This window comes from Euleptes europaea, chromosome 9 (assembly GCF_029931775.1).
Source record: "Euleptes europaea isolate rEulEur1 chromosome 9, rEulEur1.hap1, whole genome shotgun sequence".
Lineage (NCBI taxonomy): Eukaryota > Metazoa > Chordata > Lepidosauria > Squamata > Sphaerodactylidae > Euleptes > Euleptes europaea.
The window spans coordinates 41,652,156-41,664,352 of record NC_079320.1 but is presented as its reverse complement, the minus strand read 5'-3'; the positions used below and the strand labels follow the sequence as shown (position 1 = coordinate 41,664,352).

The 12,197-nt window shown below is 43.4% G+C and overlaps 1 protein-coding gene across 1 annotated transcript in view; it reads right to left on the bottom strand.

The window, feature by feature from the left end:
• HHIP (hedgehog interacting protein) overlaps window positions 1–11,771 on the bottom strand; it is a 106,945-nt gene extending 95,174 nt beyond the window's left edge. The window contains exon 1 of the mRNA XM_056855354.1: window positions 11,499–11,771. Within this exon, the coding sequence (XP_056711332.1) occupies window positions 11,499–11,771 (273 nt within the window). The remainder of the gene's footprint in view (window positions 1–11,498) is intronic.
• Between the last annotated feature and the right edge of the window lie 426 nt (window positions 11,772–12,197).

Below are 12,197 nucleotides of genomic sequence, written 5' to 3'. Positions count from 1 at the left end.
AGCCCATACTTGTAAAGCACTGCCCCCTTCAGGGAGCCACACTCTCCTTCAGCTACATTATACATTGTGGTCTATTGTATATATTATCTAGTTATTACCGCATTCCTTTCTATTTTTGTAATTCCATTCTTTTGTGCATTGTTAATGATGTATCATCTCTGATACTTTTTTGCACAGTTTCTCATTTTTGTGATTCTACTCCAGTTTTATTGTTTGTTGGATGTCTTGTGCTGTTTGATTACACTGTTTTACATTGTGTAATCCACCTTGATGATGCAATCTTAAAAAGAGTCATACACTTCTAAGCCTATTTACTTTAATGCACTCAGAAGGGTACAACTCTGCTTAGGATGGCACTGTGGGTCTCTGTGAGAAAGGAGCCTACAATAAATAAGTAAAAAGCTGGCCTAAAGACAAGATCTGTCTTCACAGTTCAAAACAAATTACTTCAGTAAGCAGAACAGCATTTAGATTATCAATCCCTACTGTGGTAACAGGTGCAGCAGTATGGTTTTGTCATCAGGTGGTGACCACTGGGCTCACAACCATAATGTTACAACTCTTATCTGCAAAGAAGGCACCCAGATAGCACATTAGTACACTCTTGGTTTGGCACTGTAGCACACAACTGGAAACTGTTCCAGGAGAAAAGCATTTCTTCTCCTGGGATCTCAGGCTTGCCATCAGAAGGCAGTCATCTAGTCCTCACTCTCGAGTCATGTTATGTGAACAGCGGTGCCAGATCAGGCCAAAGGCTCCAGCATCCTGTTTGCAACAAAAGTTGCCTCTGGAAGACGGAAGACTCACACGGAGGGCATAAAGGCAATAGCCATCTTCTGAATTGAACACACAGGTATCATTTAGATGATGCATTTATAACTGTTGATAGACCTCACCTCTACAAATCTGACTGATCCAATGGTTATCACCACATTTTCCATAAGCTGCGACCCAACCTTATGCATGTGTACTCAGAAATAAGTCCCAGTGTGTTTTATGGAGTCTTCTTGTAAACAGGAAATCACAGAATTATATAATTATAGAGTTGGAAGGGACTACCAGGGTCATCTAGTTCAACCCCATGCACAATGCAGGAAATTCACAACTACCTTCCCCCACACCCCCACTCCATGCCCACTCCATGCCCAGAAGATGGCAAAAAACCCCAACCCTCCAGGATCCCTGGTCAATCTGGCCTGGAGGAAAATTGCTCCCTGACCCCAAAGTGGTGATCGGCAATACCCTGGGCATGTAAGAAAGGGCCATGAGAACCAAACCCTGACGCAACCCTTTCAGGCCTTCCTCTCATTATCTTCCTAAGTTCACAGAATCAGCATTGCTGACAGATGGCCATCTAGCCTCTCCTTAAAAACCTCCAAAGAAGGATTGCCCACCACCTCCTGAGGATGCCTGTTCCTCTGAGGAATTGCTCTATCTAATTCAGTCTTAATTATTTATTATATGAAACAGTACTTCCTTTGGTCTCTCCTGAATCTACCACCAGGCCAACCACCTGGTGACCAAGTTCTACCATTGAGAGAGAGAGAGAGAAATGTCTTGTAGTTTGCTTTATCTACATTGTTGATCAGTTTATAAACCTCTGTTATATCTGCCCTTCTGTTACCTTTCTTTCTAAACTAAGAGACTAAGGTGTTTTATGCGAGGGTTGTTTCCGTGGCAATAACCCACCCCCCGACTACTTCGAGGCTTCCTTTTCATTATGCACGTCTTTTCTGACCTTTAGAAGTCACTTTACTCTCTCCCCATGTTTTCGGGATGCTGTCAGAAACAGCATCCAGAAAGTGTGGGGAAACCACAGGGAGAGAGCGAAGTGACTTCTAAAGGTCGGAAAAGACATGCGTAATGAAAACAAAGCCCCGAAGTAGTTGGGGTGAGTGATCGCCACGGAAACAACCCATGCATACAAGACCCCAGATACTTTAGCTTTTCCTCTTAAAGGAACATGTTCAACATTTTAGCTGTCTTTCCCCATCTCTTCCAGCTCTGTGATATCCTTTGTGAGATGGGTGTTCTCCCACCAGACACCCCCCCCCCAAAGATCCAGCCCTGGCAGTTGTATAGAGCTGGTATAGTGTAGAAACTCAGAAATTGAGATACAAATCAGGAATTGCCCAATGCAAGCAGGGAACATCTGTGGCACTGGAATAACAAAATACCTTTTGCAGATATTTCAAGCCCAGCCTTGTTTCTTAGCTCTTAGCCTGTAGCCCCGTATGAGCTGTGCCGGCAGAACCAGCATCAGCCAGGGACATCCTTGTGGCTCATCAATTGCAGTTATCCATTTAGCAACTTTGGAGAGATACTTGTGGAGTTTTTCATAATCCACCCTTCTCAATACTTTAATATCATCAACAAGCATAGTTATGAAACTGTTCGTGCCAATTTTCTGATATTTTATGAATAAGTTCAATTGCACTGTTTCCAAAACAAATTCCTGGGAGATCCCACTACCTGAATCTTTTGTAACAAAAAAGCTTTTCGAAAGTGCAAGTATATAGTGGATTGCCTTGATACATACTCTCTCAAATAGAATGTAATAGCTGTGAGGGGCTCACTGTTCTTGAGTGGTTCACCAAAACCTGTACCCCACATCAGATCCTGGGACTCATTCAGGAATATTTATTTATTATTTATACTTATATCCCACCCTCCCCCTGTGTAGCAGGGCTCAGGGCAGCTCACAAAATAAATATAAGACAAAGTAATTTTAAACTGTTAAAAACCAGAACTATAAATATACTTAACTACATTTAAAACAATATGATGGCACTTAATAAAATAACTCATTCCCGCCCCCCAGATTATCATAAAGAACCAGGGGGGGGGGTATAATAACTCTCAATAACTAAAGCAGTAATTTGGTGGGTCAATGGGGTGGAGAGACTGATTCAACCAACAATTGTGTCATCTGGCTTCTAGTATAATTATCACATTTATCATATCTACAACTTTTTGTTGTAGAGCAAATTTACATTCATTGAACCAGTTTCAGAGAATATGAAATCAACTTTCATTACAAAAATGTGTACTTTGCCTCTGCATATCTCTCTGCATTTCCTCAAAAGGAAATTTAAAGCACTGAATAGGACAAAATAAAGAAAAGGTGGGAACCATATACTGAAGAACTATGCAGAAGAGATGAAAGGATAACAGATTCCTTTCAAGAAGAACCTTTTGAAGGAAAACCTACAGTTTTAGAAAGTGAAGTGAAAGCTGCACTGAGAGCAACTGGGAGAAACAAATCACCAAGAACAGATGGGATATCAATAGAGCTATTCCAAGCCACAGAAATGGAATCCATCAAAATCTTAACAATAATATGCCAACAAATATGGAAAACAAAACAATGGTCTATAGACTGGAAACGGTCAATTTACATTCCAATTCCCAAAAAAGGAGACATCAAAGACTGCAGCAACTATCAGACCATCACATTAATTTCTCATGCAAGTAAAGTGATGTTCAAAATCTTACAACAGAAATGGTTACCATATATGGAATGAGAAATGCCTGGTGTTCAAGCTGGATTCAGAAAAGGAAGAGGCACTAGGGGTAATGCAAATTTACATTGGTTACTGAACCATATGAGAGAATTTCAGAAGAATATTAGCTTGTGTTTCATAGATTACAGAAAAGCTTTTGACTGTGTGGATCACAAAAAGCTATGTCTGGTTTTAAAGGAATTGGGTGTGCCACAGCATCTGACTGTTTTGATGTGCAACCTGTACTCTGGACAAGAGGCTACTGTTAGGACAAAATATGGAGAAACAGCATGGTTTCCAATTCGCAAAGGGGTCAGACAAGGATGTATTTTGTTTCTTAATCTCTTCAATCTATATGCAGAACATATCATAAGGAAAGCTGAGTTAGATTTATATAAAGGTGAAGTGAAAATTGGGGGGGAAGAACATTAATAATTTGAGATGTGCCGATAATACACATTAATGGCAGAAAATAGCAAAGACCTGAAACGACTACTGGTGAACATTAAAACAGAAAGTGTAAAAGCAGGACTACAGCTGAAAATCAAAAAGGCAAAAGTAACGACTACTGGGGAATTACCCAACTTTAAGTTTAACAACGAAGTAATTGAAATTGTTCTAGACTTTCTATTCCTTGGCTCCATCATCATCAACCAAAAGGGACACTGCAACCAAGAAATCAGAAGGAGGTTGTGACTGGGAAGGGCAGCCATGAAGGAGCTAGAAGAGATACTTAAGTGTAATGATGTGTCATTGGCGAACAAGATCAAGTTACGGTAATTCATGCCATAGTATTCCCTATTACTATGTATGGGTGTGACAGTTGGGCAATGAAGAAAGCTGACAAGAAGAAAGAAGATTTCTTTGAAATGTGATGTTGGAGGAGTGTTTTATGATACAGTGGACTTCCAAGAAGACACATCAAATCAAGCCTGATCTGTCCCTAGAAGATAAAATGACTAAACTGTTTGAAGGGAGCATGAAAAAAGGAAGACCCAGCATGGGATGGGCTGACTCTATGAAGGAAGCCATGACCCTCAGTTTGCAAGACCTGAGCAAGGCTGTTAACAATAGGACGTTTTGGAGGACATTGATTCATAAGGTCTCCATGAGTTGGAGGCGACTTGATGGCACTTAACACACACTCACATTGTAATTGCTCCATTACATTGCTGAGATGACCACTATATTTATGAACTCTCAGCTGTGTGGATCAGTAATCAGCTAAATGATACCGCCTATGCTATAGTTAGTTTTGAGTCCAGTAACACCTTAGGGACCAACAAGAGTTTCAGGCTGTAAGCTTTTGGGAGTCAAAGCTCCCTTCATCAGACACAAAGGGAGCTTTGACTCTCGAAAGTTTATACCCAGAAACTCTTGTTGGTCTCTAAGATGCTACTGAATTCAAATCTAACTGTTCTACCGCAGACCAACATGGCTACCCTCTGAAACTGCATATGATATGCATACTTTTTCTGATCATAATTTAAGGGTATGCTGGATGTGCCTTAAGTATGCTTCATCCAGTTTATAAAAAGGAGCTGTTCCCTTCAACCTGACCTTGCTTTCCTCTTATTTTTCTGAGTGTTAGGAGACAAACACATAGATTGGGTAGTCATGGTTGCTGGCAAAAAAAACCCCCGACATGTACAGCCTGCTGGGTTATTTATTAAAAAAAAGGTATACAAGTAGCTATAAGTGATAGCCATACATGCATCTCTCGCTAGGATCAATCTCTCAATTTTCCCCTGGGTAGATTGTTTAGGCAGCTACTGATGTCATGCTTGGTCCCATAAATAGTAGGATGTGGACAAGGGAAGCTAATTAGCTGCTATGGAAAACAAAAACAAAGCAAGCCAGTGCCTAGAAAAGAGGAGCTACTGCTGTCCAAGTCTAGACCGGGAGCCACAGGTAGGGAAAAGACGTATGATGATCTGAGATGGGAAAGTCATAGGTTATCATGTCAATACATTTGCCATTTAATACATTATATAGATGTCTTAGTCTAACAAAATACTGGTAATGTTCTGACATACACAGCATGCAATCCTCTCATGGTTTTACAATGTGTTTCTTATTTTGCCGTTCTTTATGAGGCAACTCTATTTTATGAAGCAGTTAACGGTAATCGAGTGACCTGGAAACAATCAGAGGTCCTAAGATAAACACCTAAGCCCACTGATGAAAATCATTCTAAGAAGTAAAAAGATTTCTCAACAGATCAATTTCAGCTTTGTAGAATTTAGGTTACCTTGGTATTAGTTCTGTGCTTGATCCTCTGATCTGACTGTTGAAGATTCAAAATGATCAGGAAAGGCAACTACTCAGGATCCTCTTGTCCTTTTACCCCCTAAGATCAGTAAATGGCAAGGCACTTGCATAGCAAAAGGGAGGGACCAATTAACTGTAGTCATGTCTCTGCTCCTCTCAGGCTCTTGTGCCAACTCCTCGATTTCCCATCCCTTTAGCCACCAATGTTGGCAGAGAAATATATACTGGCAAAGGGCTGGAAATGCCAATCTGAATTAAATGGCAATCTTCCGTACACAGCTCTGTTATTCCATTGCAGTTGTATTCAGTGGACTACTGTTACTCCACAAAACTCGGGTCAGGAAATACGATTTCAACCTGATCTTAAGCATACTTAAGAGTAGATTTTATTTCAAGTAAACTTACTTCTACGTAACTGTGTTTGGCTATAACCCACTACCACACGTTTTATACTATAGCAGAGAAGTAAGTTCCAATGAAATCAGTGGCACTTCCAAATGGGCACAGGGTAAACATTCCAGAACAGTAGCTGGGTAATAGGTAATACAGGCAGGGAATCCACAAGAATTTCTCTTGACTTGAAAGCCCCCATAATAGCCCTGGAAATGGCCCTGCCCCCTTCCCTGCCTTTTACTAACAGTAACCAAGGTTTAAAGGCTGGCAATATTGTGTGGTTGCCTAGCAATGACCACTGAGGATATTCGTTTCTTAAAGTGATATGTGCTGCTTCTATTAATTTTTTTTTTGGGGGGGAACCCCATATGTATGTGTGTTATTTAGATTTCATATTTTTCTGCAAACCTGAGGCATTTCTCAGGGTTGTAGAAATATTTGTTCTGCCTGTTCATGCCTTCAATCTCTGGATGTAAGTATCTTCAGATTTGGCCATGTGAATAATTAGATATATTGATTGACCTGGATTGGGTCTAAATTTTCTGTGGATGGAAGAATTTCTGTCCACAGAAATACAGTTTCCTTTCCTCCTCTCTCCCACTGCAACCCAAAGTGCCCACATAATATACTACTCCTGAGAGACAGAAGACACCCAAGGAATCTTTTAGGAGACAGAGGATGCTTCATGATAGGGAAAGTGGCAAAAATTGTGCACATGGAAATTTTAGGTGGGATCCAACCTGATATCTGAATATGTTCAATCAATGTTCACCATCCATAGAAATGGTTTACATTAAACCAGGTTTAAGCATGCACAAAGGTCTACCTGCAACATTCTGCAAAGGAGGCACCAAAACTGGTCTAAGTTTTTTTTTACTGTCCAGGCAAGTTAAAATTGTCCTCCTTCTTCTAGTTCCTTGTAGCGTATAGTATATTGCAGCATAAAATCACACATTAAATTTAATTTCTATCCACAGAAAGCTAAAGTCAGGAAAGGCATGTAAGATGAATATATAGGTAGTCTGCTTAGCACTAACAAATATATTGTGAAAGGTGAACATACACAGACATTGCTATCCTAAGGGAACTTACATCCTTGTAAATTCATTGAATTCAGTGTCCATAGAAGAATGTGTTTAGGATTATGTTGAAAGAGACACAAATTTCCTCCATTTTTACAAAAGAATCTGGGCAATATGGCCTGCATCATTTTGTATGATGAGTGTGAACAGGTGAGAGGTATTGGTGGAGATACCACAGTAATGAAGTAAGAACATTAAGCAGTATTCGGTATACAAGCAACTATTTTTTCAAAACAGAATGCCTGTGAAGTTGTTCAGCTGCTACTTTGAACATATGCTTCTTTCGTATTATAGTGCTAGATTATGTCATTAAGAAGTTCAGTTTCAATTTTAGGACAATATGTAAATAGATCATTGTACCAAGGCAGCTGTTAAAGGGATCCCAAGATGAGTTACTTGTTTAGCTGAATGTGCTCAACAATAGCTTTTGTTCAAGAAAGAACCAGAGCAAACAAATGATTGTACAAGGGCACACTTGAAAACAATTACTTTTCACCCATTCGCTGACAGCCTCAGCTGTGAACCTATCTAAGGTAGGGAGGACCACTGGGCATGACATCTCGTAAGAAAACGTATTAAAATTACTCCCAAAGCCAAATGTTAGTACTGCATTATTTGCTCATGTGTTTAGTGAGTCCAGTGATGAACAGGGCATTAACCAGACACCAGAAGAATAAAATATCAATGACGTCATACAAAAAAAAATTAAGGGACACTGTGTAATCTCTTGTCTATGTACTGAAGTAGTGTTCTCTGTTGCAGCTTTACAGTGCTTAAGAGGTTGGCAAAGTTTCCATTCTAAATAAAGATCAATAATTTGATTATAAAATTGCCCAGGAATGACAAATGTAGTATTAACCCAAGAGGATATTAGTAATTAGAAATGACTGCTGAGCATGCACAGTTACTTCTAAAGACTGCTGAAACACCTATTCTTTGTGATACTTCCCCTCGTCTGTGGATGAATGTATCATAAGTGCTGTGTCACATCAAAGACATAAGAATGTGCTTCTTGGAGCCCTTCCAGAATATCTTGTTCAGAGTCTGCTGTCTCTAAATCTAATATATGCATTCTGCATGAAAAAGCCACCCATTATGTGTCCTGTGCACTAAAAGTTATACATCTTTGAAAACTGTCCAATTTGAGAGATCTACGGCCATTGAAATGTAAAGGGTTAATGATATGCTTTTGATCATTTGTTTTGCAAAACAATGCTTATTACCAAGCTTTAAATGAGATACAGAATAAGTTGTCTGGCTCAGAAAGCTATGTTATGATGTACATTACACTCCTGTGAGAATGTTTTCAAATGCCACATTTAAAAAGGAAGAGAATCTTGAACTACAAACAAATGATAAGAGGTCATGCCTCAGTAGTGCCTAAAAACACAGTCAGTGTCTGAAATCTCACCTTTAATTTATTACATAGAGGTTATTTATTGCAGAGTCTTCCTCCAGTGTTCACAGAGCAGATGCTTCTGCTACAGAGGCTAGATATTATTAACAGGGTAAACTAAGGACATTTTCTCCCCAGCTTTACTCTGGCTTTTGTGGGTTTCAGTGAGAGTCTTCAGAAGGTTATCTGAATGTAGTTAGTGTGCAGTTTAATGCGATTACCACACAGGAGCTTTACCGACACTACCTCTAGCCAAACATGCGGAGAAAATATTCACCCAAACTCCTGCTGCATCTGGTAAGAATAGAGTTTCCTTCACTGAAATCCCTGCAGCAAAGACAGCTCTCGCTCATCTGGGAACGGAGGCAACAGGACAAATGCTCCCTCAAAAGGCATGAACATTTGGACAGAGCTGGGACTGAAGGAGAATGATGTTCTCCAGTTTCACCCATTAGTGAACCAACCAACAAACACAATGGTGTTGTTGTTATTCTTTTGCCATAAGCAACAGGACTCTGTGTGTGGGCAGCAGTTTAGTGGGCAGGAGGATAAGTCGACCCCTTTTTGTCCTATTGATTTTTTTCCTATTTGCATGACTTGAGCAAATTAAATGATGCAATATGGCTTTTTGTTGGAAAACAAAGTGAGAGATACCACCCAGACACATATGTTGATTCGTAGAAGCTGTTTACATGAGAATGGAGTGAAATCTACCGTGAACTGAGCATAAAAATTCGATTCAGGCTGGGTATTTTTTTTTTTATTATGCTTGGGCCAGAAAGACCGAAACACAAGTTTTCCAAGACGCTCTCAGACCTTGACAACTGCAGTGTTGTAACAGAGGAATTCTTAATTAAACCTAAAAGCTGGGGGAGGAGAAGGGGGGAGTGAGAAAGACACCTGATTGTTTATTTCACGTGCAGTGATTCTCAATGACATTTATTCATCACGTTTCCCCTCCCCAAATCCAGTGATTCACATTGCTGTTCTGATTAAAACGGTCTGAAATCTTATAACACTAACACAGCAGAGCACAGCAAATCACAGCCCCATAAAAAGGCATCCTTCTTATTCTAAGATGCCTAGAATGGCAGTTATTGTAACGAGTCACAGGGAAATGAGCTCTCCCACTCTGCAACTCTATAAAATCTGGAACTTGTCATGGCATGAGATGCAAAAAAGAGGGCTAGAGACTCCTTACTTATTCACTTTGAAAGAAACTCAGTGACAGCCACGATATGCTTTTATTCCATCCTCAGCCTTCAGTGGAATAACTTTGTGAAGTCCCTTATCCCACTTCTCTTTTCTTTCCAGAGGACTGACTTCATCGGTGAAAGAGCTCATAAAAGTTTGCAACGTACAGGCATCACCTCGTCTCCAAATCACCATCTGCTACCAAAGTTTCCTGACCAAACATGCGGAGAGTATCATACACACTTTTCTACCCTCAGAAAAAATAAACGGGGAACCACTGCCACTTTAATTTACAGTTTCACTGCTGCCAGGGTGCATGAACTTGTTCCAAGAAAACCCTTCATAATTTACTGGCAGCCGCAACCCCCCCCCTCCTTTCAGCCTGGGTGCAAGCCTACCTTAATTCTACTTGCACTGAGAAACAACTTGCAAACCAGACTTTCCTTCTCTTTGCCTCCAAATAACAAAACTAGGAATTGTATCTATGTGTGTGCACATGCATCCCTTCCCTTTCCCTAATTTCCTCTTTGAATGAATAGTATTAAAAAATATAAGATTATTAAAGATTCACAGGAAGCGGGCTGCTTTTCCTACTCTAACTAGTGAACAGTGCCAAGAGTTTTAAGATGCTTCACTCCCATTCTCTCAAGTCATCATTACCAGTTTGAAACTACATCCCTGAATTTACTATGTTTCCCTTGAACTGTTGCATTTTACAGGGCTAACAAAAGGACCCTGGAAGCTCTCGAAGATGACACACACACACACACACACACACGTGTACACGTTCCTAAATTAACATGTGCTAGTACACCACCAGCTTGATCCTGGAAGAGGCCAGGAAGCAACGGAGTGCACTGTACCAGAAGCTCCTGTACCTAAGAAGAAACCATGGTCCTGGATGAAGATCTGTGTAATTCCTAAGCGAACCTGTGCCAACACAAACAGAAAGTGGTCCAGTGAAAGGGATCACTCATTTCTCCCACCTGACTCCAGCACAAGACCTAACGGCCACCCGAGCTCATGTCCCTGCCAAATCTCTAACAGTGCGATCCCAAGAAGAGTCCCCCCCCCCTTTCTGAGCCCACTGACTTCAAGGATTTCACTCTGCTTAGGATGGTACAAGAGCCGCCCCGGAGTTGCTGGCTTGTTCCAACTACTTTTCTGCTTCTCCCACCGGACGCACTTTTTTGGCCATTTATTCACGGGGGTTTTTTCCTTGCAATTGCCTCTCTCGAGGTGCACCTTTCCCCCATCCGAATTCTCACAACTCCACAAGAAGCCCCCGTGCAGAGTTTCGAGAATTCGGATGGGGAAAAGGTGCATCTGGAGAGCGGCAAACCCAAGGCATGACCTCCCGTGCATCCACGGCCAACTGTTGCGCGAACTGGCCAAACCCACCCGCAAGCGCTCGAGTTAAGGCGCACCGAAAGTGGACTGAAAGTGCATCCCTGGGGCTACGCGAAAGCGCCCTGCTGCTCCCCCCGGACGCCCTTTGGACGGAGCCGACAGGTTCCTTTCCCCCCCCCCTCTTCCTTTTATCCCTTGGAAGCTCCTTGATCAATTGATCCTGAGCAGCATGTATCTAGTGTCGGAGGGATTGACCGACAGGTTCCGGCGCGCCAGGATTCGAACCCGCGCCCTCCCGCCCCCGCGTACCTTGTTCTCGGACGGCGGCAGCACGCCCTGGCTCTCGGCCCGGGGGCAGCAGGACAGGCGAGGGTAGAAGCGCCGGCAGGTCGGCTCCGCGCCCGGGGGGGGCTCGTGCAGCCGCAGCAGCAGCAGCCGGCGGTCGCGCTTCTTGAGGCGCCGGGGGGCCCCGCCGTCGAGGCAGCGCCGCCGCTTGGTGCCGTTCTCCCCGGCCTTGGCCTCCGCCGCCTCGAAGCAGCCGCCCAGGGCGGCGGCCAGCAGGAGCAGGCGGAGCGGCAGCATCCTCGGCCCGCGCCCGCCGGACCAGAAGGGCGACCGAGGGGGGGCGCCCCCTCCGCGACACGTGGGCCGGCGGCGGCGGCGGCGGCGGGGGGTCAGCCGCTCTGCCCGCCGGGCGCCGAGCGTGGCCGCTGAGGGCCGGCGGGGGTCCCCGGCAGGAGGCGGCGGCGGGGCAGGCGGCGGCCAGGCCCTGCTCCCGGGGCCATATAAAGGCGGCTGAGGGAGGGAGGACGGTTGGGAGGACGGTTGGGCCGGCGGGGCTGAGGCCTCTGCCGCTGCTGCAGCCGGCGGGAGCGCTCGGGCTGGCCGCGGGCCTCTCATGTTTCGCTCCCTCTTTTGCTTCTTTTTAAGCAGCGCGCGGGGAGGTGCTGCCACCGCGCGCCCCCTGCACGTCACCGAAAGGGGGACTCGCGGGGGAGAGCCGCGGAG